Consider the following 24,886-nt stretch of genomic DNA (forward strand, 5'->3'; position numbering starts at 1 on the left):
GGAAGTAGAAAATTATACTTTTTGTGATATTGGACCTATGATTCTAGAAGATTTGTGTTGTATATCGTGTACCTAGTAGAAAATTATACTTTTTGTGATATTGGACCTAAGATTCTAGAAGTTTTGTTGTTGTCGAAGCACAATATCAAAGACTTACCTGAATCTTTGAACATGTGATTCCTGACCTCGAACTAGTTTTCTTTCAGATTATAATAATGTTGCTTTTTCCAAAATATCGTTATTTTACTAAATGTCATCATAAGATAGTTTTCCCAATAGACATGCAATTCTCCAAATTTTCAGTAATATTTTTGTGAACATTATTTCCTTAACCTTTAAAGCGTTATCCACAAAAACGTATTAAATCAACTGGTGCTGCATGCATACAAACTATAACATTAAAACCAGGTTTGCGAATTTCGTAGCTGTAAATATATTAAGGTATGAGCAGCATATAGAATAACGCTAAACCAATAAAGCAACGTAGTTCAAGTAATAAACATCAAACGAATCCGGAAACATTCGCAACTGGATCCGTTTATAGCTAGGAACTGTAAGTCAGTGCGTGTGTTCTATCTAGATCTACTTTTAAAATATCTACCAATCGAACGAAAGGCAGCAGCTTACGCCCGGCCGCCGCGCCGGTGACACATGCATAATCGATTTCAATTAAGTTTTTCTGCGCGTACCAATAATGACAGCAAAAGCACGAAATGGTGTACAATTAAACGGAAATTTACGACCACACTGCCACCACCGCACCGCACCGGTAGTGGCCGACCACCACCTGACCTGACACAGTGGTCTCGCTGTAGGATGAAAAGGGAAAAAATGTGAACGTTCTACCCATACCGTTCGACCTCACCATCAAGACCACTGTGCCCCGGAGGCCGGTACACATTAAATGGATTTTTCCACGATGGCGGGCAATGTGGTTAATAACTTTATTAAAGCAAAGCTGTGAACTGGCGGGAAGGGGTCATTTCGTATCCCATTCTTTTTGGCGGGGAGACCGACGGATTAGTTGACGGTTATCGGCTCGTTTACGCGCTTGGTCGTAAGTTTTAAAGGTTATGTTCGACCGGATCGATGGATGATGGGTTTAAATTTAATTAAAAAATATTACCCAAATGGATGGGAGAGGAATAATGGGGCGAGGGTTCGAGACGACATGAGACGATAAAACTGCTTATAAAAATATGAACAACTCATTCGCTACCGTGTGTATGTGCAATTGGTACTAGCTGCAGTGTAGTGGAGTGTGCGAAACGTTGGGAGGTGAGTGAACGAGAGTTTCAAATCTAGTTTAACAGCATTTCCTTAATATCGTGAAACTATCGTAAGAGAGGTGTAAGTCAACAGTGCTGCTACTCTTGGCGTTATCGCTAATCGATCTAACTAGAAGGATTCGGAAGTCTAGTTTAACAGAATCTATGAAAGATATCTAGATATTTGTAAAGTCATTGCTCGGAAGTTTGAGGTGACCGAGATGGAACGTAAAAATCATAATTGAATTAAACAAACAACAAATGACACTAGACGATGTGCTTGACTGGACAAGTTATGAAGGGTAAATCAGGTCTCTGAACTTTCTTGACATGGTTGAGACGTGATAAAGAGTATTTGAAGAAGTTCTGGGGACTTGCCTTGCATGTCTTCGGGACTTTTTGAGCATGTTCAAGGGACTGGTTCAGCAACTCCTCAGGACTTGTTCAGCAAGTCCTTGGAGCTTGTTCAGAAAGTCCTTGAGACTTGTTCAACAAGTTCTTGGGACTTGTTCAGCAAGTCCTTGGGACTTGTTCAGCAAGTCCTTGGGACTTGTTCAGCAAGTCCTTGGGACTTGTTCAGCAAGTCCTTGGGACTTGTTCAGCAAGTCCTTGGGACTTGTTCAGCAAGTCCTTGGGACTTGTTCAGCAAGTCCTTGGGACTTGTTCAGCAAGTCCTTGGGACTTGTTCAGCAAGTCCTTGGGACTTGTTCAGCAAGTCCTTGGGACTTGTTCAGCAAGTCCTTGGGACTTGTTCAGCAAGTCCTTGGGACTTGTTCAGCAAGTCCTTGGGACTTGTTCAGCAAGTCCTTGGGACTTGTTCAGCAAGTCCTTGGGACTTGTTCAGCAAGTCCTTGGGACTTGTTCAGCAAGTCCTTGGGACTTGTTCAGCAAGTCCTTGGGACTTGTTCAGCAAGTCCTTGGGACTTGTTCAGCAAGTCCTTGGGACTTGTTCAGCAAGTCCTTGGGACTTGTTCAGCAAGTCCTTGGGACTTGTTCAGCAAGTCCTTGGGACTTGTTCAGCAAGTCCTTGGGACTTGTTCAGCAAGTCCTTGGGACTTGTTCAGCAAGTCCTTGGGACTTGTTCAGCAAGTCCTTGGGACTTGTTCAGCAAGTCCTTGGGACTTGTTCAGCAAGTCCTTGGGACTTGTTCAGCAAGTCCTTGGGACTTGTTCAGCAAGTCCTTGGGACTTGTTCAGCAAGTCCTTGGGACTTGTTCAGCAAGTCCTTGGGACTTGTTCAGCAAGTCCTTGGGACTTGTTCAGCAAGTCCTTGGGACTTGTTCAGCAAGTCCTTGGGACTTGTTCAGCAAGTCCTTGGGACTTGTTCAGCAAGTCCTTGGGACTTGTTCAGCAAGTCCTTGGGACTTGTTCAGCAAGTCCTTGGGACTTGTTCAGCAAGTCCTTGGGACTTGTTCAGCAAGTCCTTGGGACTTGTTCAGCAAGTCCTTGGGACTTGTTCAGCAAGTCCTTGGGACTTGTTCAGCAAGTCCTTGGGACTTGTTCAGCAAGTCCTTGGGACTTGTTCAGCAAGTCCTTGGGACTTGTTCAGCAAGTCCTTGGGACTTGTTCAGCAAGTCCTTGGGACTTGTTCAGCAAGTCCTTGGGACTTGTTCAGCAAGTCCTTGGGACTTGTTCAGCAAGTCCTTGGGACTTGTTCAGCAAGTCCTTGGGACTTGTTCAGCAAGTCCTTGGGACTTGTTCAGCAAGTCCTTGGGACTTGTTCAGCAAGTCCTTGGGACTTGTTCAGCAAGTCCTTGGGACTTGTTCAGCAAGTCCTTGGGACTTGTTCAGCAAGTCCTTGGGACTTGTTCAGCAAGTCCTTGGGACTTGTTCAGCAAGTCCTTGGGACTTGTTCAGCAAGTCCTTGGGACTTGTTCAGCAAGTCCTTGGGACTTGTTCAGCAAGTCCTTGGGACTTGTTCAGCAAGTCCTTGGGACTTGTTCAGCAAGTCCTTGGGACTTGTTCAGCAAGTCCTTGGGACTTGTTCAGCAAGTCCTTGGGACTTGTTCAGCAAGTCCTTGGGACTTGTTCAGCAAGTCCTTGGGACTTGTTCAGCAAGTCCTTGGGACTTGTTCAGCAAGTCCTTGGGACTTGTTCAGCAAGTCCTTGGGACTTGTTCAGCAAGTCCTTGGGACTTGTTCAGCAAGTCCTTGGGACTTGTTCAGCAAGTCCTTGGGACTTGTTCAGCAAGTCCTTGGGACTTGTTCAGCAAGTCCTTGGGACTTGTTCAGCAAGTCCTTGGGACTTGTTCAGCAAGTCATTGGGACTTGTTCAGCTAGTCCTTGGGACTTGTTCAGCAAGTCCTTGGGACTTGTTCAGCAAGTCCTTGGGACTTGTTCAGCAAGTCCTTGGGACTTGTTCAGCAAGTCCTTGGGACTTGTTCAGCAAGTCCTTGGGACTTGTTCAGCAAGTCCTTGGGACTTGTTCAGCAAGTCCTTGGAACTTGTTCAGCAAGTCCTTGGGACTTGTTCAGCAAGTCCTTGGGACTTATTCAGCAAGTTCCCAGAACTATTCCAGCAACTCCTCGTGACTTGTTCAGCAAGTCCACGGCAATTGCTAAAAATATGTAAAACAAATATTTCAAACAAAAAATACATAAAAGTGAAAACACAGAAGAAATACAAAAACGCACTTCAAAAAGTCGACTTTCCATCCAAATCCAAAACTAACACAGACTAAAAATTCGAAAGACAAAACAAAAAAATCCACCATCATCAAAATACGAAAACAGAAATTTCAAAAAAAATAAATCAAAGAATGTCGCCACTTACTGCCAGGTTAGACTTCCGGTAATGCCCTCGCGCAACCGATCCCGCAGCGAACGTTGCCGGCTGGGACCGGGGCCGGTCGGGAGCGTCGGTGGACTTCCGGTGGCTGACATTTTCGACTGACTACCGCTGAACAGGGACAACTTGGTCGGGCTGCCACTCACTGCGCGGTGTTTTTTACGTAGGTACATACGTCGTTCGGTTGGCGATTGGCGGTTGGCGGAGATGTGCGGTATGACGACGCGACGACGGCGATGAGCACAGGTGGTAGAGCACGCCGCACACAAATGGGCAACGAAATGTCGATTCAATTTTATTTTATTTTTTTGATTGGTTGTTAGTTGGATTGAAAAAAGGGAAGATTTTTTTTTATGTTTGTTGATGTGGTGTTATATTCCCGGAATTTGTTCGAACGTGTGTATGGTTGGCGAGTGGATGGATGTATGGTATTTGTCGGTAAAATTTTGTTTGCATGATTTGGGAGATGAATTTAGATTGACAGCTTGATGTGGGATGTGGGATTTTGTTCGTTTACGGGTGTCTTTTGAGGCTGAATTTGGTTGTTCGATTTGATTTGTTGTGGTTTTGACACATCAATCGATGCAAAGCGATGTGTGAAGCATTGGAAACTATTCTACTAGGGCGTGTAAATGTAATATACTAGATACTTCGTTAGATTATTGATTCACTCGTGGGACTTTTGAGTTGCTACAACATCAATTTCTTGTGAAGCATGCAACAAAGATCTCAAGCAGCAGCGCTTGCTGAATCTCCGGAATATGATTCCGAATATGATATGCTACCTCCATGATGTGACCGAGTTCCTGATACGCAGTTAAATCAAGCGAATAAGGCTTACCCAACTAACAATGACAGCTGTATAACAGCTTATACAGTCAAAAATTTTGTACAGCAATAATGTTGGTTGGATAGGCATAATGGAGACTCAGCAGTGGGTCCCAAACACCCAGAGGCAACTCTGTACAAGTAACTGGGTACCGGTGAATCATCTTTCTTCACTCTAAGGCATAGTTTGTATTGCTATTATCCCCACTTCTCTTCTTGGGAGCATGTCAGCTAATAAAGACATACATATAGCTACCGCATTGGTTTGCAAAGTGTTGGTTTAAGAGGAACAAATTTTGCTTTTTTCGGGAAAAAATATTTCACTTTCAAGCACTTGTTTGAGCTGCATGACCGAAGCAGGTGAAAGCGCGGCCCATTTGCACGATGACAAAGATGATGGTACATCGTCCAGGACGAATTCAACGGCTGCTAGCGTGAGTAGCCAGGTATCCAAGCCAGCTGCACAGATTCCAACGGAAAACCAGGGCAAATGTAGGCTCATAAAGGTTGACTCCTCATAGAAGGCTAGGAACTAGACTGAACAGAGAAAAGGGAACCCCTGGATTACGGTAAGTAAGAAGAGGCCAAGCAAGCATGCAAGTACGACAATGGTGAAGCACTATTCTTGCGGTTATTAGGGGCAAAAATCGGTTCTAATTGATAGGTGCGGAGATGTGAAAAGCATCCGACGCACCAGGACGGGCGAAATGAGCATGGTACTGGAGAAGGAGGTGGCGCCAAAAGGCACATCGTATAAGGCGCTAGCCCAAGAAGTACAAAATCTCAGCCGACGGATCCAATTCTCGAGTGTGAAAACTGGATGAGATAACCAACGCCGAAGAGCTCGCAGCCGCCCTCAAACAACCGTGCGAGGTCAATGTACCAAGTGCACCAATCCACCTGCAAACAGGCCCTGCAAGTACTTACATATCCTCAGCTTCCAGAAGGTGTAGTCAACAAGGCTGTCGCTTTTGAGAAGATCTGATTTTGTTGGTCAGCCTCTACAAGCCGCTAGAGGCGTGCTTTAGAGGTGCTGCAAGTAAGGTCACGAAGCGTGTGAGTGTGGTAGCCCTGATACAATCAAACTCTGGCTGAAGTGTGGAAAGGACGGTCACATCACCAAGGAGTGCAATTCCTTGGGTGCGATGCACAGTGGGACGAATGGCCAAATACGTGAACTTTTTTCAGTAGCGTCTTTAAACGTGATTTTATCGGTATGGTGTCTTCGGATGAAAAATTTCTAAAAATAGGGCGCGTCCAATGGCGTTTGACTTTAGTTCGCAACTTTGCCACAGGCGGCGCTGCAAAATGTAACTTTTTTAAATGACGATTTTTCAATATGGTGTCTTCAGCAAAGTTGTAGATATTTTCAATACAAACATCTTTGCCGAAGACACCAACTCTCTATCTCGTAATTGTTCCAAGATACGGACGTATTTTATTAATGGACCCCAAAAAATCGTTTTATTCAAATATTTCGAAAACGCGCAGTCTTAGAAAGTTGAAATGTTCTACAAAGTTATGTTAAATATCATAACAAAAAACTTTGTAGAAGTCAATAGGGTTCTAAAATGTCAATAGGGATAGTTATGACCTTTTTAAGACAAAAAATACCCGTTTTTCAAGGCCTTTTAACTATCTTGGATGCAACTGGATGCAGATTAAGTCCCACTAGGTTCAACATGTATCATAGTCAGTTGATAATCCCGATGGTTTCGACTGTATCCCTGAGTATCCTAAGCAGGGGTTCCCAATCTAGCGAAACACTATTTTTCACGCTAAAACAACGGTATATGCTTTTAATTCCATTTATAAACCATTTTTTTTTTGTTTCGTGATAAATAATTACTATTTGCGTGATTTTATAGACCATTGTTCTTATCAAGATCGTTTAAAAAGATAATAAATATTTGTTTTACTTGTTTTCATAAAAAAATCATTTTAAAACATTTATTGTTCTGGATCAAACGTACATGAGCTTTCACACGAGGTATCCGGTATCGTCATCACTAACTTCCGAAGAATCTTCATTCTTCTCCTCTGGAACAACCAGCATGCCACTCGCATCGTTAGACATTTTTGAGTCTGCTTTACGACAATTATTTCTCAAGCTTGTGATGTACGGATCAGATGATTCCAACAACCGGTGAAGTAAGTGTTCGTTTATGGATGTCCTTGAAAGCTTCCGGGTATGATCTAGCCGATACCTACATAATGTTTGTTCGTTAAAAAAAGGCCAACTTTCAGAAATATATAGTAACTATTTACCTTTTCAAATCCTTGTTCCGACTTTCCTGGGCCTCTTCTGACAATTGGCCGATTGGGACCAAAAAATGGTTGATCACATGAGAACCATGAATCAGAACTTTGTGGACCGTAACCGGCATATAATACCATGGATAGTCCTTCACTAGCTTCCTCGCGGTCTCACGGCAGTAATTGTCGAACATCTGTGCATCAATTTGTTTTCCACAGGATAGCGTTTCCAAAATAACTGCGCACCGTCTGACCAGTTCCTCGTTGACGCCGGTTATCTCTGCTACTTTCCCCGGGTTTTGGAAGAAAATTCGGGCAGTATTGCCATCATTTGATGTACCTGCCCCTCCTGAACGCAGTTGGTCAACGTAAAGACCCATTTCAGTCTTAAACCGATTTTGAACCAGCTTTTTTCGTTCCTCAACTTCATCGACCAACTCTTTTGAAGTTTTCCATTTCTTGACCGGTAATTTGTATGCCAGATTCAAAAAAAAATTCAAAAAGTTAATCTTGGCATGTAGGGGAGACAGACCATACTCATACGTTGCTGTATTAATATCTTTATTGTAGATGCGTTCCAGGTCATTCATCTCCTTTGGAGTTGCTTTGCAAATGTAGCACGTTTGCGTGGACTTTGTTGATGTCATCGAGTTTATGGCTTTTACATCAACCATGGTCAAATGCATTTCAAATGCCATCTTGATGGTTCTGCCGTTTACTTCAAAAACGTGGGGGGTCATCTGATTAATCTGATCGGTGATGTACACTTTTTCTTCGACAGTTACAGAGACAGTTTCTTTGACGTACTGAATTCGTATTGGTCTGCAGTACCTGGTGGAAGATGGGTGTTTGTTCTGAAATAGTACTTTGCCGTTACTAGTTGCTTTTATAGGCACCATTGATGTCACGAAAACGTTTTTATCTGAAAACGTGCCGTCATCTCCTTCGAATTTCATTTTATATTCGCTCAACCCCGATGTGCCATCGAATCCCCATTTGACAGTCAGTGTAACGTTCAACAACTCATCGTCTGTGAATTGGTGTAATGATTCTGCGCTGGCTAGCACGATTCTGTTCCCGGTGTGTTCTAAAAGAGGGCCGAGTTTTACCTCTGCTGCAGACTCTGATATAATCAGCGAGTTAGGAGAAGGATAGCAACTTTTTTTGGCCTCCGTCACTTTGTAGTATGATGGGTACAACGCTACATTTCGTTGAAGGGCTTCTTTACGCAATTGGTTGTATTGGTGTTTTGTCAAACCTAAATCTAGAATTAAAGCTAGAGCTTCGACATTGGAGTAAGGCTTGAAGACTTTAGAAGTTTGTTGTTGCTGGGATAATGCTTCATTCGATTCTCCATCCCGCCCCTGCGTTACACTTTTGACAACGGAAGCAGCGTCAGTATTGCCTTCTGCCCTCAGTTTCATTTGAGTTACATATGCCAACTCAGCAGTTTGAAATTGGGCTCTCAAATCAGCAGTTTTTCGTCGTTTGACTGCTTCGCTGCTTTCTTCAAAAGTTAACAACTTTCTCCCACGTTTTACACCCGTAGAAGAAGATGGAATTTGGTTTACTATATGAGACGGTAACTTGAACGGACTGTGAAAGTACTCAGTGTTGAAAACGCGAAGATCAGTTCGGTAGTGTTTTAGCCAAAGTTTTTGGAAATATTTGCACGTGGATGATACGAAATCACGAACTTCTGAAGCCACATCTTCCATATTCTCCGGCAGAATTCCATAATACGAAAACACTTCACCGCATACCGCATTTGCTTTGTGTTTTTGATCTCCTTCGAAGTTTTTCCAAATAAAATACAGTTTTTGTTTATCGATCTCAACTAGAGCAGTTGAAAAAAACGTATTCAAAATAATTTGAATATTTGAAATAATCAATAGAGGTTGAAATCAATCATAAACAAACAGTGCAGTAGTCAAATACACAGAAAGGCACGAAAACATGAAATTACCTGCGTGGGAATCCATTTTCACAATCTTTAAACACAACTACAAATCTCTGCGTTACGAACTGAAGTAAATGCACTTTAAGTTATCGGAAACAACATTCGTTTGACAGATTCGGGAAAAGCAAGAGAGTGCTTGTGTTTACACGGTAAACCCAATGTACACATCGCTCGAGTAGGTTTCACGCAGCGGAAAGATTTTATTTTTTCATAGATTAGATAAGAGTCCAGGTAGATCAACACTAAAAATTGGTACTCAATATAAGTGCTTCAACAAAGTTTTTTGAATCGCTGTCTGAAAGTTACTCGTGAAATGTGTACTCATTCATTTTAGAGTGTATTTCAATGGATGAGAAAGAGAGGCAGCAATTCATTTTAAATCAGGATCCATTTAGCAAGTTCGTGCAAGTCGCATGCAAGGAACCGAAAGCGTTCGTATTACTAAGCAGGGAAGCATCCTCTGATCCAGTATGGTTACGTTTTAGTAGTTACTATGATCTATGCAAATCACGCAAATAGTCATTATTTATTACGAAACAAAATAAAATTGGGTTATAAATGGAATTAAAAGCATATACCGTTGTTTTAACGTGAAAAATAGTGTTTCGTTAGATTGGGAACCCCTGCTTAGGATACTCAGGGATACAGTCGAAACCATCGGGATTATCAACTGACTATGATACATGTTGAACCTAGTGGGACTTAATCTGCATCCAGTTGCATCCAAGATAGTTAAAAGGCCTTGAAAAACGGGTATTTTTTGTCTTAAAAAGGTCATAACTATCCCTATTGACATTTTAGAACCCTATTGACTTCTACAAAGTTTTTTGTTATCATATTTAACATAACTTTGTAGAACATTTCAACTTTCTAAGACTGCGCGTTTTCGAAATATTTGAATAAAACGATTTTTTGGGGTCCATTCATAAAATACGTCCGTATCTTGGAACAATTACGAGATAGAGAGTTGGTGTCTTCGGCAAAGATGTTTGTATTGAAAATATCGACAACTTTGCTGAAGACACCATATTGAAAAATCGTCATTTAAAAAAGTTACATTTTGCAGCGCCGCCTGTGGCGAAGTTGCGAACTAAAGTCAAACGCCATTGGACGCGCCCTATTTTTAGAAAATTTTCATCCGAAGACACCATGCCGATAAAATCACGTTTAAAGACGCTACTGAAAAAAGTTCACGGATTTGGCCATTCGTCCCACCGTGCGATGGGCGGGTCTAAATGCTCAGGTGAACTTGGTAGACCATACAGTCTACAACAGTGTAGAACCTGATGTGGAAATCAGTCTCGAAGTCAAGTACATATATCCCTTTGCTAGTGGGTCAGTACGAAAACTGGGTGGTGGATAAGGCTAAGCTAGCGGTGATCAGTACAACTGGTTAGTTTGCAGTGCAAAAGAAAGCATCCACGTCAATTGAGTACTTCGCTCTCTTCTATGCTATATTCGTTATCCAGCGCACCGCGGGATTGAGGCGCGGATATCGGTGTAGACTTCAACACAAATGGGCAGTCAAATAGAACGTCACTTGAACAACCCATTATAGACTGAGCTCTGCTCGAATCTACGGCTTCCCTGGAACGTGGACAGTAGTATGGGACACGCTTGTATGGAAAAAATAAATCCTCGCTCCAGTCGACTTTTTTGATTCCATTTAGGTCCCATATGAACTGTACAAAATTTCAGTGCAATCGGTGAAACTATAATTTAGCGCAAGCGGTTCAAAGTTTGCATAGGATTTACTATGGGAAAAGTTACACTTTCAAACAAAAAATCCCAGAGGTCGCCCTTTGTCTCCTTGATTCAAATCGCTCAACGCTTCTGGTAGAGAAATCATTTATGAAACTTTCTTTCGAAGACCGCAAAACAATTGGATGCTTGTGGAAAAAGTTATTGATTTATTACCGATTAGTGATCCAACGAACGGCTTTTTGTTTTGTTTTATCAGCAGCACTGCTGCTGCCGTTGTTGCATGGGGTGGCGGGAGGCATCACCACCCCCAGAAACAGCAGCAGCCAAGGCAGCAGGTACAGTGCTGCTAATAAAACAAAACAAAAAGCCGTTCGTTGGATCACTAATCGGTAATAAATCAATAACTTTTTCCACAAGCATCCAATTGTTTTGCGGTCTTCGAAAGAAAGTTTCATAGATGATTTTTCTACCAGAAGCGTGGATCGATTTGAATTAAGGAGACAAAGGGCGACCATTGGGATTTTTTGTTTGAAAGTGTAACTTTTCCCATAGTAAATCCAATGCAAACTTTGAGCCTCTTGCGCTAAATTATAGTTTCACCGATTGCACTGAAATTTTGCACAGTTCATATGGGACCTAAATGGAATCAAAAAAGTCGACTGGAGCGAGGATTTGATATATGTCCCATACTAGTGGACAGGGTCCATTGTCGACGTGACCTTTTGGAGTCAGGATCCAAACCCAATCTCCGCACCGTTCTTTGCTAATGGGTTAACGATAGCTACATACATAGTAACCATCTGGCGATTGCGTACAGGCTAAGATAGTCGAGTTTGGAGGAAGGCGGTTTCAGCCAATGTTCATCTAAACGCTAGCCTATAGCCACCTCGGGTGGCTGGCCTTGGACTTCGACAAGCGGGCTTTTGTGGAGTGGTTGCTCTTACTTAAAGGTTGACAGTGACGACGTATCTAATCACGACCTAGTAGAAAACCTCGAACATCATGATGCCAAGACGATCCCTACCCAGCTCTCCCGAGATACTACAAAAGATCGTGGAATCGTTGTTGCCGCCCCAAAACACACAACCTTGGGCTTCCGGTTTCTACTGCCAAACCGGCTATAAATAGATTGCCTCGGTGGCAAAGGAAGAAGTCATGGCAAAATCAAAGTCGCTCAAGGTGATTAAGGTAACAGGTCTAGACGGTATATCGACCACCGAGGCTTGCCCTGACATATTCAAAATGGATGAGCAGATACAAACACCCTAGGGTAGCATGGACATTAGTCATGGAGCTTGACGAACTCCTCTTCTGCTAGTCAGCTGTGTAGTTGCCGGCTAAGAATAGCACTAAGGATCGTTAACGGAGCCTGTTAGGTACCTGAACACACCCTACCGTATTTTGTGCTTACAACGTTTTTGCTGACGAACCTTTATCCCATGCTACTCGTGTGATTTGGAATGAGCATTAATAACATCAAGTATCAGAAACAAAGTGGTAATGGTAGTGGAGAGGTTAACCCCTTTTCGAGAATTGGGCTAGCTAGGTCTCCTATAAGGAACCGTTCATAAACCACGTAGACTTTTTGGAGGGAGGGAGGTCTGGAAAAAGTCTACGCTCCATACAAATTTCAAAATTTTTGTATTGACAAATGTCTACGAGGGGGGAGGGGGAGTCTGAGATGGCCAAATTTTGGTCTACGTGGTTTATGAACAGCCCCTAAGGAGATCAGAAGGAGGCGTAGGAAGCTGCCCACGTAGTACCAGCGTGGGAAACTCCATTCCTCCCCTGCCAGTATGTCTATTGAGATAATGGAAGGAGCGATGTTGATGAGGGCCTTCAATAAAATAGGGCGGCTCTCTTCAATTGAGGTGACAGTCCTGCAGGTTGACTCCATCATTGACTTTGCGTCCTCGAAGTCCAGCATTAGCAAGGACCTCAAGCAGGCCTTGCTGTGACTTCGAAAGTTAATGACAAGAGTTGCGACCACTAATTGGTCTTTGGGAACTATAAGTGAGGGCGTATCAGTGGAAGGACGCCTCCTGAACCATAAATTGAACGGATGAAGAAAAAAATAAACTGCAGGCTGTGCACTAACCTAGGGACGCCAGGCCTAAGGAACGTAGGAGTACAGGAGCCAAACGCGAGAAAGGCGATGCGCTTGTCATCAAGACCGAACAGTCTAAGTACTCGAACGTCTTGAAGGCGTTGTGAAGCGACGCCAAGCTCGTGGATCTGGGAACCGACGCACTCGTACTGGCAAAATGATCCTCGAGCTATAGCGCGACTAGGGACGCAAGGTCGCCGTCTACAAAAGTCTGGTGGAAAAAAATCTAGGCGAGGACCTTGAGGTGAGGGCTCTTACAGCGGAGGCGGCTATGAAGGTGAAGAACGTAGACGAGATTACCGAAGCGGAAGAGAACGCTAACAGTGCGCAATGCGCAGATGGACACCGCAGCCGTTCGGCTACGACTACAATTTCGTTATAGGAGCTGAAGTTGGGCTGGTCAGTATGCCAACTGGCCTTTGCATGAACCACCGAAGGTTTGTTCCAGTTATCTGGACCCAGAACGTAAGTCTTGGAACTGTAAAGGCCCTGATACTAGCCCTGATAGGAGTAAACTGTGTGCGACAGCTAAGGCCACAAGGCACAAGGTTGCACGAGTTCACCCACGTGTTTTATTTGTTCCATACCAAGTACCCACCGGCAACGGCAATTGAATCGCGGATGGGTCCAGAAAAATGGCGGCGATATAGATGACGGTTAAAAACATCTCCAAAGATGTTGGAGGAGATCATCGAGGGGTTTTTTTATCCGCGCCATGATCCTAGTCCTTGGACTCCTTTAGAAAGACAGCCGGGGACTGTGGCTGGCGATGAGTAGATGGTCACCAATGTGGAACTTGCGGGAATAGCAGAGTCCCTTAGCGTTGGTAAGGCCCCAGGTCCGGACGGAGTTCTGAACCTGGCCATAAACGTAGCTATTACAGAGGCTCCCGAGATGTTCAGGTCTGATATGCAGAATAGACCGGCCCACATTTGTAAGGCGAGAAAGAAAAGTTGGAAAAATTCACGGGGCACCCTCTAGAATCGTACTTTTGGATGAGAAGAGCAATCTGTGAAAAATTCAGCTCAATCGGTTTAAAACTGAGCTGGCGCAAATGAGTTGAAGGTTTGTATGGGATTTTCAGTCCAAATATATGGGAAATTGGATGACCTACAATCTCTCACTCAGTACGCCGGTTCAGCGAGTTCGATTTGGCTCAGAATTGAAGGAATGGTAGTTAATACCCTAAGGAACAACTTTGTAGAAGACCATATCATGATAAAACTTAATTTAGTTGCGGATTCAGCTAACGAAAGCAGGATGAGGACATCTTCCCCCGTTTACTCTCGGTTGTTACATGCAGCACGTGTTTGCTGTTCGAAACTTGCACTCTACATCATAGGCGGCTATGTTGTCCTTCATTTCAATTGCTCACGCACGTGGGCGGGTATCGAAACTATGAAGAATTACATAGCTGCCTATGATGTAGCGCGCAAGCTACGACCGACAAACACGTGCTGCATGTTACAACCGAGAGTAAACGGGGGAAGGTGTCCTCATCCTGCTTTCGTTAGCTGAATCCGCAACTAAATTAAGTTTTATCATGATATGGTCTTCTACAAAGTTGTTCCTTAGGGTATCAACTACCATTCCTTCAATTCTGAGCTAAATCGAACTCGCTGAACCGGCGTACTGAGTGAGAGACTGTAGGTCATCCAATTTCCCATATATTTGGACTGAAAATCCCATACAAACCTTCAACTCATTTGCGCCAGCTCAGTTTTAAACCGATTGAGCTGAATTTTTCACAGATTGCTCTTCTCATCCAAAGGCACGATTCTAGAGGGTGCCCCGTGGAGTTTCTCGACATTTTTGTATTTGGGCCAGTCTAATGCAGAAATGCCTGGACGAGGGAGTTTTCCCAAAAGTTTGGAAGATTCAGAGCCTAGTTCTATTGCCAAAGGCAGGAAAAACACCCGGAGACTCGTCGGCATATAGACCAATATGCTTGATCAACACGGCGAGGAAGGTGCTCGAAAAGACCAATAGAATGTTGAGGCACACCGAGGGTGTAAATGGTCTCTCGGGTAGCCAGTACGGCTTCCGCAAGGGGAGGTCGATCGTAGACGCTATCCTGTTGGTTTCAAAATCCAAAGGAAAAGCACTTGAGCGTAAGAGAAGGGGGATTCGCTTCAGAGCAGTAGTGACTCTGGTTGTAAGAAACGCATTCAATAGCGCCAGTTGGGCGGCTATTGCCGATGCGCTTCTGCGTGTGGGGATACCCGGGTATCTGTACAAGGTTCTCGGAGGAGACTTTCAGAATCGAGTACTAGTATACGATATAGAGGTGGGTCGGTGCTTTCACATAACCTCAAGAGTCCCACAAGGTTCCATCCTGGGTCCGGTGTTATGGTATGTCTTGAACGATGAGGTGTTGAGGTTAGAGTTTCCGGTGGGAGTGGAGGGCTTTGGCTTTGATGATGACATTCCACTGTAAGTCTACGGTGAATCGATCGAAGAAGTGGAGTTGACTACTGCCCAGTGGCCCACTCGATCGAGGTTGTGGGGGCGTGGATGAGATTCAAGAAACTGGAGTTGGCTCACCACAAAACTGAGGTGGTGGTTGTGAACAACCAAAAGTCGGAATCAGTGTTGGTGATAGCACTATTGCTTCGAAGCGCTCCGTCAAACACTTGGGGGTAAAGAGCGATGATATGCTTACCTTCGGTAACCACATTGGTGACCGCCAGCAAAAGAGCCTCCACAGCTATAATGGCATTATCCCGGATGATGTCCATAGCTCTGCGGTGTATGCCAGCAAGCGCAAGCTTCTGGCTAGGTCGCCTCGTCCATACTAAAGAGAACATCCTGCTAGCGTTGCTGTTGTGGCATATGTCAACTGGGTTGGATCCGAGCTCATGGTTAGAAAGGGGTCCCCGGGAACGGCCGGGGCAGGTTGAGCAACTTCTCCTGGTGCTAGCTGATAGTACCTAAACTTTTAGCAGGTCAAATCTTGTTGCATGAAGTATCATTTATTGATGCTAGCAGGACAGTTGGTCGCGGACGTGGAAGTTGACCCTGTCAGTCTTCCGAGGACAAAGGGAGTGGTAGGGACCACTCGAAAAGCTGGCTAAGCGCCATCATGATATCGTGGTGGACTCCCCAAAGCGTGACATCAATGTTCTTTGCAGTATTGCTACGTACCTAATATGGAGGGTGCAATGTGCATTAGTCCCTGTCTTGATGTTTCCGGAGAAACGTAAGGTCTGGCGGCAATGGAAATGTATATAGCAGGTAGGGAGTGTAGTCCTGTCTTCTACTGTGCCTTCAGGAGGATGTCGCCTATTCCACACTACCTGTTTAGGTGTCTGTTGAGAAGACTATCTTCTCATTGCTTAGAGAAGAGAAAAAGGGGATGTGTTATGATGCTTTTGGCTTAAACGCCGTTTCATCAGCTATTACTCATATTGTCTCGGAACCACAGAAGAGGTGGGCTCGAGAAGTAGCTAAAAAGTCCCAGTGTTAGGAGTCGGTTCTGCAGGTCATTCCGTGCCCTGTGGTTGAACTTGACCCTTCTATCGAACAAATGTCCATCCATAGAGCATCCTCGTAGTATCGCTGTCGTGGCGTCGGTCTACTGTGTTGGGTTCGAGTTAGTGAATAGAAAGGGGTTCTCTGCAAGGTCTGGAGTAGGTGAAGGCTGATGTCGGGAAAGCTTGTGAAATAGCCAATAGGGCCTCAACATTCAGGAAGTCACATCGCGGTGCACACGGTATCAGACCTTGACACTTGTAGAGCAGTTAGAAGCAGACGTGGTGTCGACCCTGCCTCTCCTGCCGTGGATGCAGAGTGTAGTGTGACTACTTAAGAAGCTGGAAGTACGCCTACTAAATGAGCGAGTAAACCTGTGAGAGTACGAACTGCACTAGCCTTTTCTGAAGAAATACCACCGGTGGTTCCGTGAGGCTTAATGGCAATCGGAATGGTTTATGGCTAGGTTGGCAAAGTAGTAATTTCTCCTTCGTTATAGTGGAAGTTGGAAGACCGTCGTAGTCTTCCACTATCTGAACATTTCTCTTCGTTGCTTAGAGGTAAAAGAGATGCACGAGATATCAGCTTTGATACTTGCGGTGCAGCAGGAAGCAGGCGGGATGGTGTCCCTTTCCTGCCTTCAGAGGACCTTGGGGGTGATGAGGCCACTTAGGGAGTTAATAATTCGCCAGCGCTATACCTCGGTGTCCTCTTGAGAGAACAAGTCATGAATTGCGTAGCTGTAAGGGGGGCTACACACCAGTCAAACGGTTGCACAGTGGCGGGGCTCCATACAAAAGTCGGACAAAACCTCAAATGTTAACCGAAATGGCTGGAATTCACAGGATATGATGATTTTAGTGCCCTAAATCTATTTCTAATATGGAATTTCTCATATATTTTGATTTTACTATATTAGGGTGGTCCAAAATTTGAAATCTGCTGATAATGGGAAGCATGTAAAAAGTTATCGGTAATAAGCTATCACGATGTGGTTTTTGAACGTAGATTTTGATTAACCTTTTAATTTGGGGGTTCTTAAATCATGTATTGGTATTAAAAATAACTAAAGTTGTGTATTTTTTGCCGTTAGGGTGGTCCAAAACTTTTAAAACTACATAAATCATTAGAAAAATTTGATCACCCACGTTTTCTTTCAATGGATCAATTCAGATACACACCAATGTTGGCTGACAAGACGCGGTCTATTCTCAGGGACCGTCCATAGACCACGTGACGTTTTACGGTGGGTACACGGAGGTGAATAAACGATTTAAAATTGGGTCAGATAGTGACATACAGTGATCTGCGTAAAATTTGAACTGCTTTTCATCAATCTCGTTTCATCTTTTTCATTAATGCTTGGGTTGTAATATACATTGATTTTTGATATCACTTGTCAAAGCAACCAAAACAACCCCACCTATAAAGAATTGACAAAGAAGTTGTTGATAAACGATCATCGGAGATTGATAATTATATTGATGAACAGTAGAGCACCAGCAAATATTTTCAAAATCTATAATGTCGTTCAGTTGAAAGGTGGTCTACGAAAACGCATGAATAACATACAATGAAACTTTAAGTTTTTGAAAAAATATAAGGGTTTTCAAAAATAAGCGTTTTTTTTTACAATTGCTTATGCCTTTATTTTATTTTAAGGTTAAAAGAGCTAGTTGTGTTTGGTGGTCTTTAACAATGCGGGATGTAGGTAGTGTCTCAGTAAATAAAGGCTTAATCAATCGTAGTCATCACTCCCCTCCTCTCCAGCTGACTGTTTTTAACTGGAGCACCACCCTTCTTGTGCTTTTATGTCAAAGACTAAAACAATATTAAAAAAAAAAAATAATAAAATAAATTTTAAAAATGTTAAAGCTGTGGCCATCACATTATTACCCCCACCCCTTATTCCGCTCTCCTCCCCCTATGACCACGTGACTTAGTGAAGGTATCTTACTAGAATGAGGATTACACTAATTTGTTAGTATTCTGAACTCAATTTGAATTATGTTAAGATAAAATATAAACTTCAAACAATATCACTTATTCCTCAACCATGCGGCTCCATCGTGACCTGATAGGAAAAAAAATATTTTTTTCGCGCTTAGCGCAAAAAAGCGCAAACAGTGACCTATATAGCCAAAACCAAGACAAAATTACACGTCAGATCCGGGATACGGCGTCGTTTTCTGACGTTTCCTAAACAAGTACTGGATATCTTTAATACGAAGTTTTTCTCCAAAATTTCATAAAAGTCAATATTTTTGCATGCTGTAAAAACATAATAATTTTTTGATTGGATTCCAAACAAACTCTGAAATGTAATGGCCATTCATGCCCAAAAACACCAATAATATTGTCACATTATCAAAACCTTCCTAAGTTTTACAACGAGCTCATGAAGAAAGCTCAAAAAATAAAATCATAAACACTAGTAAAATACCACAGAAAACCTCAACTTTGAAAAAATCTACAAGACTCAATTTTTGACCAAATGACTTGAAAATTTGGGGTTTTCTTAGTTGAAGTATCTATAATGGAAGAAAAATATCAAAAATATAAAAAATTGAAGTCGATTTTTGAGGTTTTGTCCGGCTTCCGGCCACTGTGGGTTGGTCAAACCTGGCCGCACGGTCGAACAACTCGCTCAGACTTGAGCTATGTTTGATAGATTGTGAATCGTAGCGAACTGTTTTTTGGCCACACGATGTTTAACCAACCGTTTGACTGGTGTGTAGGCCCCCTAAGACTAGGGAGCTAACCTCGAGAGTACGTACTGTACTAGCCCTTCTCCCAAGCAATATTTTCGGGTGGTCTCAGTGAGATAATAGACTTGGCGGAAATGAGAACTTATTATAGTTAAGTCGAGGAGTAATCTCCCTACTCCGTTGGCACCTGTGGTATCCTTAGCCCCTCCCTCTTACCAACGCTTTTTATCAGATGACTTTTGAGCAGATTCCTCCTTCTTCCCATGTCTTATGCATGCAAGAAAAATGTGCCATAAGACGCCCAGAAGACCCACATGATCAATAATCTAACAAGTTTCACAATTTTAGTATGGGAATGTTGTGTTGTGGTTTCCAATGCGTGTTTCCGACTCGCTATTCTTATGGTTTACTCGGCTACACCGTTATCCCATAAGAACAGTGAGTCAACAAAGTGACCAAATTCTACAAACGGAACAAAAACCAAAATTTCCAAACAAAAAACCTACCGCCAGCAAAGGAAAAGGCCGACTCGAGCGAATTGGCACTGGTCGGGCCCGTGGACGGTCCCGCCGATGAAGCATGCTGGTTGAGATGCGAATGCGAATGTGAATGCATCGAATGCGGCTGCTGGTGATGATGTTGTTGCTGTTGATGCTGATGCTGTTGATGATGGTGATGGAAGGGTGACGGCGACAACGATGACGACGACAGCGAAGACGTCGAGGTGTGGGTGCTGAAGCTCCCGGCACTGCTGGTACTGAGAGCCGGTCGCTGCTTCGGTGAACAGTCACGAGTTGGCGTTGCCATCGTTGATCACTTGATCACGAAACCCGAGCGCGCTGATCGGTCGGTGTGTTCGGAGGTGGTTGGCGTGAGCACGCGAAAGCTGCTAGAGAGTAACGTTGTTGGGGAGATGCACATTGGAAACGAAACATAAAACGTTGGGTCACTATAAGCGGATTAAATTAAGTGGGGTAAGTGGGGAGCTTTTTCGCTGTGACTAAGTGGGAACTTGTCGCAAGTTTGGAGAACTTTCTGAAGGGGCTAAACATCTGAATCTTGCCTAAGTCAAAACAAGCGTTAACTCATTTTCTAACTTTAACTTTGTTATTAATTAGTATTGTAATGGTAGTTCATTTTGGGACAAACTTAACAATAAAACTGATATAATTACTATGCGTGAATTCATTTGGAAGGTGTTAAACGAAAAAAAAGCAGCGGATGTTGGTGTTAGATTAGTATTAAAAGCTTGATAGAGTAATCCCTATATTAAATTGAGTCACAGTGTATAATTCAATAACAATGAAGAGAACCAATAATAAGTCTCTGGAATTACACGTATTTTACTGGTTATCCTACCAAAGTCATATTTTCTCCTATTCAATCTGCAAAGTAATCTCGATTCAAAATAGCTCATCTAACCTAATTAATTGAAGTGCTTCTGAATGATCAATCGCTCTGGAATCTGAAGCTTTATGGGGAACCGAGCTACATCGAAGAGACACAAAAAAAACATGAGAGGAAGAAAAGAAGCCAAAGCAGCAAACCCAACTTGAAGCCACTTCTAGACAACAGCCAAAGCGCATTGAACGGAAATGGTTATTTCCCGTGCGTTTTTTTTTTCTTCTTTCTATATTAATTTGCATAAGCGAAGCCTGGCTAAGCTAAGTAGCTAAATTGGTGTGTACTCCTGATGATGTGCTGGCTGAGTGAAAAATCCTCGGTGAAAAGTTTGTGTGCGAGTGTGTGGGTGGTGGGTGTACGTTCGTGCAAGCTCCGCAGCTGGAGGTGGTGGGTAAGAGTCGTAAAAAATGATTAAATCCAAAAACACGGCACCAAGACGGTGGAAGTTGCTGGAAAATATCACGCTGCAAAGGATGGCACGCTTTTATTGTCGGTTATGACTGATGATGATGTGATTTGCTTTTTGTGAGTCTAATTAAATAATGGCATAACCGGATGGGTCTTCTCGTGCTGCTTACTTTGTAGCCAAAGGCGACGAATGCGAAGCTGCCGGTTGAGCCGTAAAATGAAGCCCAGAGTGTTCCATTAAATTCTGTTGGGAAATTTTGCCAATGAATTGGAAAAAAATGTTTCCACTGGAGCAGGTAAGGATCGGTAGAGGATTAATGGAAGGTATTCAGATTTCATTAAATTTAACACGATGGAAATAACATCCCGAGCAGGAGAAAATAGCTGAAGAATAACTAACTCAGGTATGGAAAACCGAATAACTACAACCTGAATGAGGTATTAAGTAGCCCTGCATAAGAGGTAAAATACCTAAAATAATAACTGGTGTGTATTCTGTGCATAACGCGTGAATAATGATGTGGCAATACCTAAATAATAATCGGCGATATTTCCATACAAATAGCGATTTTTCCATAATTCAATAATACCTCAAGCAGTCCTCAACACCAAACCAATAACTCGTTGAGGTATTGTGTCAATACCTACAAAATACCAAAATAAGTTATTTTCAATACCTGGACAACCGAACAATACCTTGTCTTGGTATGATACCTGACTTTGGTATGCTCTAGTTATGTGGCAGTTATTTATTCCTGCTCGGGATATTTCGAGAGATAACCTTCATACATATATGTAAAATAACGTTTTGTTAAATCTTAAGAAGTCCCAGAACCTATTTTTTTTATTCCTGTTCGGGTCTGTCACTGCGACCAGTTTTTAGATCTATTGTGACTTTACCCGTATCCTTAGTGTAGTGCATGTCGCATTACTCAATTGCCATTGAAGGGCAATAAAGTATCGATTTTGATACAGTTTTTGTTTTGCTTTCTTAGAAATTTCTTTCTTATAGAAAACGAAACAAGATCACTGATAATTGGCCATGCATCGGAAACCTAGCATCACCCTTGTTTACCGCTAAATTCTCCCCAGTAAAAGAGCCGGGTTTTAACATTAGCAGCAATACCATTCCAATAATGGAACATGTGTTCAGTAATAAGGATTCTAGTATGTTCCTTGCGTACTAGCACTTTCCAGTCTTCGAAGAGTTAGTACATACATGGATCCCTAACCCAATTTGATTTCCTTTGCATTGAGTTTAGCCTCAGATGGTGAGGTTTTTAACTATATGCAAAGGAAAGTTGGTAAACTTAGTTTTATTCAAAGACTGGAAGTCATCACAACACCAGTAGCAAGGACTAAATACTATAATGCCTATAATTATCAGAACAGATATTCCAAAATTGAAATATAGGACGACACTAGATTTCGGTTTGGTAGATCTATCACCGCAACGCAACCCAAAAAGGCGATCTACCAACGCTACGGGCTCCGTTAAAGATCGAGCATCTTTTAAACCCCCTCAACCATTCATCCCTCAGCACGGGTCGCCTGACACCTTGGATTGGGGTTACCTGTTTGGTGGACTTTTACCCCCGGAACAGGTGGTCCGTAGTGCTATTCTAAGCCGGCAGCCTGTATGTCTAGGTTTTCCGCTTCTGTATGGAAAACGTAGACATACAGTAGCGAAAGAGGTCGGAATCCCGATCCCTAGTGATTTAAGTTACGGTTTCCCGGATGAAAACGGACGGGAAACTAGAACATCGAATGACGGTTGAAAAATTGAAAAATCTAAATGACGAAAAAAACGACCAAAAACTCTATTCATTGAAAAAGATCCGATACGGATCGAAACGTCGGAGTAAGAGAACATAAGGTGTATTTGATCTCACAATCGGACTGAAAAGCCAAGAAATTTTCCAACGAATAACAGCTTCTCAGTAAAATAAGTTATTGTTATGGTACTTTATATTGCAAAAATCTTTCGAAACTTTATCAAAAATTCATAGCAGGGCATTTTTAAGAAATTCTGCTTGGAATGCCTTTGGAGATTTCTATGAAAACTTCTTCAGGAATGCTTCCAAGGACTCCGTAAGGTAATGCAAAATTTCCTTTAGAACTGCCTTCTGCTTTTCTAGATATAAGTCCAGATTTTTTTTTCAAGAACTCCTTTATAAAACATTCCTTGCATTCCTACCAAAATCATTCCATGGATTTTTTTCAAAGCACTCTCCAGAAATTCCTTTCAGATAGTAGTTTACCGAAAGTCTGAATTTGGTCCACAATTTCTCCCCACATTTCTTCCAGAATTTTTTCTAAATAATACTCCAAGAATTCCACTAAATGACCATCCATGGGTTGCCTCAAAAAATCCTCAATAGAATTTGTCAGAAATCCAAATTAAATCCAAATCAAATCTCCAGGGATTCTTAAAGAATGTATCTACTGGGCTTTTAGATATAACCTCAAGAAATACTCCATAAATTTCCCCTTGGGTTGCTTCTGCTACTTCACCAGGGATTGCTTCAGGATTTTTTTAAAAAAAGCTTTCAGAAATTTCTCCTGGAATTACTCCAGCTTTTTCTACACGGATTCCTTAAGAAATTCGTAAAGGTATTCCTTCATGAGGCCCATCAAAATAACCGCAGGAATAGATCCAAAAATATCCTCAGGGATTCATTTACAAAACATTCCAGGGATTTTCCCAGAGATTCTTCCATTATTACCTTAAATGGTTAAGGCAGGAACTCCTTCAAAAATTGCTACAGGAGATCAGTTAGACATTCCTTCAGGGTTTTCTCCAGATATTGCTCCAAGGTGTCCCCATAAATTTCTCCGGTATTTCCTTAATTCAAAGAATTTCTTTTTGTACTTCAGGGATTAATTCAGAAATATTTCTTATGAACTTCTACAGAAACTCTTTGAAAACATCTTAAGAGTTTTTTTTTTTAAGTATCTTTACAAAAGTTTATGTAAGCATTTCTCCAGGTAAATCGACAAGAATTCCTTTAGAAATACGTCCACAGATTCTTCCAGGAATACTTTAAAAGAATTCTCCAGGGATATTTCTTAAAATTCCTCAATAAACTTTCCTATGAATTCCACAAAAGGTTTCCCGATTAGTTTCTCCAGGAAGTTCTACAGAAATTCCTCAAGTCTTCTCTTAAGCTATTTTTAAGAGTTTTTCTTGAAAAAATCCACACTGATTTCTTCTGAAATTTCTACAGAGATTCCTTTAAAAATATCTCCAGAGTCTTTTTCAGAGTTTTGGAGATTTGTTCAGGAATTCGAGCAACGAATTTCTATGAAAGACTCTAAAAAGCCATTCCTTCAAAAGCCACGTAGTCTTTAAATTTTTTTTCAAAAAATCTTACTGATACTACTTTAGAAATTCTTCCAAGAGTTCCTTTTTGAATTCCTTGAGATTTGTTTTAGAAATTCATTAGGAAATTCCATCAGGGATTCCTGCAGAAATTCATACAAGGATTTTCTCTAGTGATTCCGGAACTGTTTAAGATTTTGTTCCCTGGTTCTTTTTTTTAAGAAGTTCTTCCATGAATTGCAAAAAACTGGAAGCATTCTCGAAAGGAATTTCTTAAGAAATCTCTTGATAATTGTCTTAATCTCTCTGCAGGTATTCGAAGAATTTCTAAATTAATTTCTAGAAAAATGCCATACCATTGCTTCTGGAGTAATTTCTGCAAGAATTTCTAAGAGAACCTTTGGGGAAGTTCTTGCAGCATCACCTGGAAAAATTCCGAAAGAGTCCCCTAAGAAAGCTCTAAATAAATCCTAAGCAATCCCTGGAACCCCAGAAAGATTTTCCAGAAGAATCTCCTGAGATTTTTTCCAGTGGAATTTATAAGCAAATTCCTGAAATAATCCTTAAATATATGAAGGAGCCAACCATAATTTCTTACATAGTCCAGGAAAAAAGTTTTAACTTTTAAAGAAACATCCTAGAACCATTCCTAAAAAATCTCCGAA

General features: G+C 42.2%; 1 protein-coding gene across 3 annotated transcripts in view; it reads right to left on the bottom strand.

Annotated features, from left to right (window-relative positions):
• LOC109622365 (TLD domain-containing protein 2) overlaps positions 1-24,886 on the bottom strand; it is a 768,101-nt gene that overhangs the window by 592,566 nt on the left and 150,649 nt on the right. Inside the window, exons 1-2 of one of the 3 annotated variants that reach the window (XM_062860666.1) lie at positions 19,594-19,875; positions 4,039-4,198 (exon numbers count right to left, since the gene is read on the bottom strand). The exons of the other annotated variants lie outside the window; for them this stretch is intronic. Coding sequence (XP_062716650.1) covers positions 4,039-4,198; positions 19,594-19,702 — 269 coding nt within the window. The 5' untranslated portion in view covers positions 19,703-19,875. Of the gene's footprint in view, positions 1-4,038; positions 4,199-19,593; positions 19,876-24,886 lie in introns of those variants that run through there. 3 annotated transcript variants of the gene reach the window in all.

This window comes from Aedes albopictus, chromosome 3, assembly GCF_035046485.1.
Source record: "Aedes albopictus strain Foshan chromosome 3, AalbF5, whole genome shotgun sequence".
NCBI classification, from domain to species: Eukaryota; Metazoa; Arthropoda; class Insecta; order Diptera; family Culicidae; genus Aedes; species Aedes albopictus.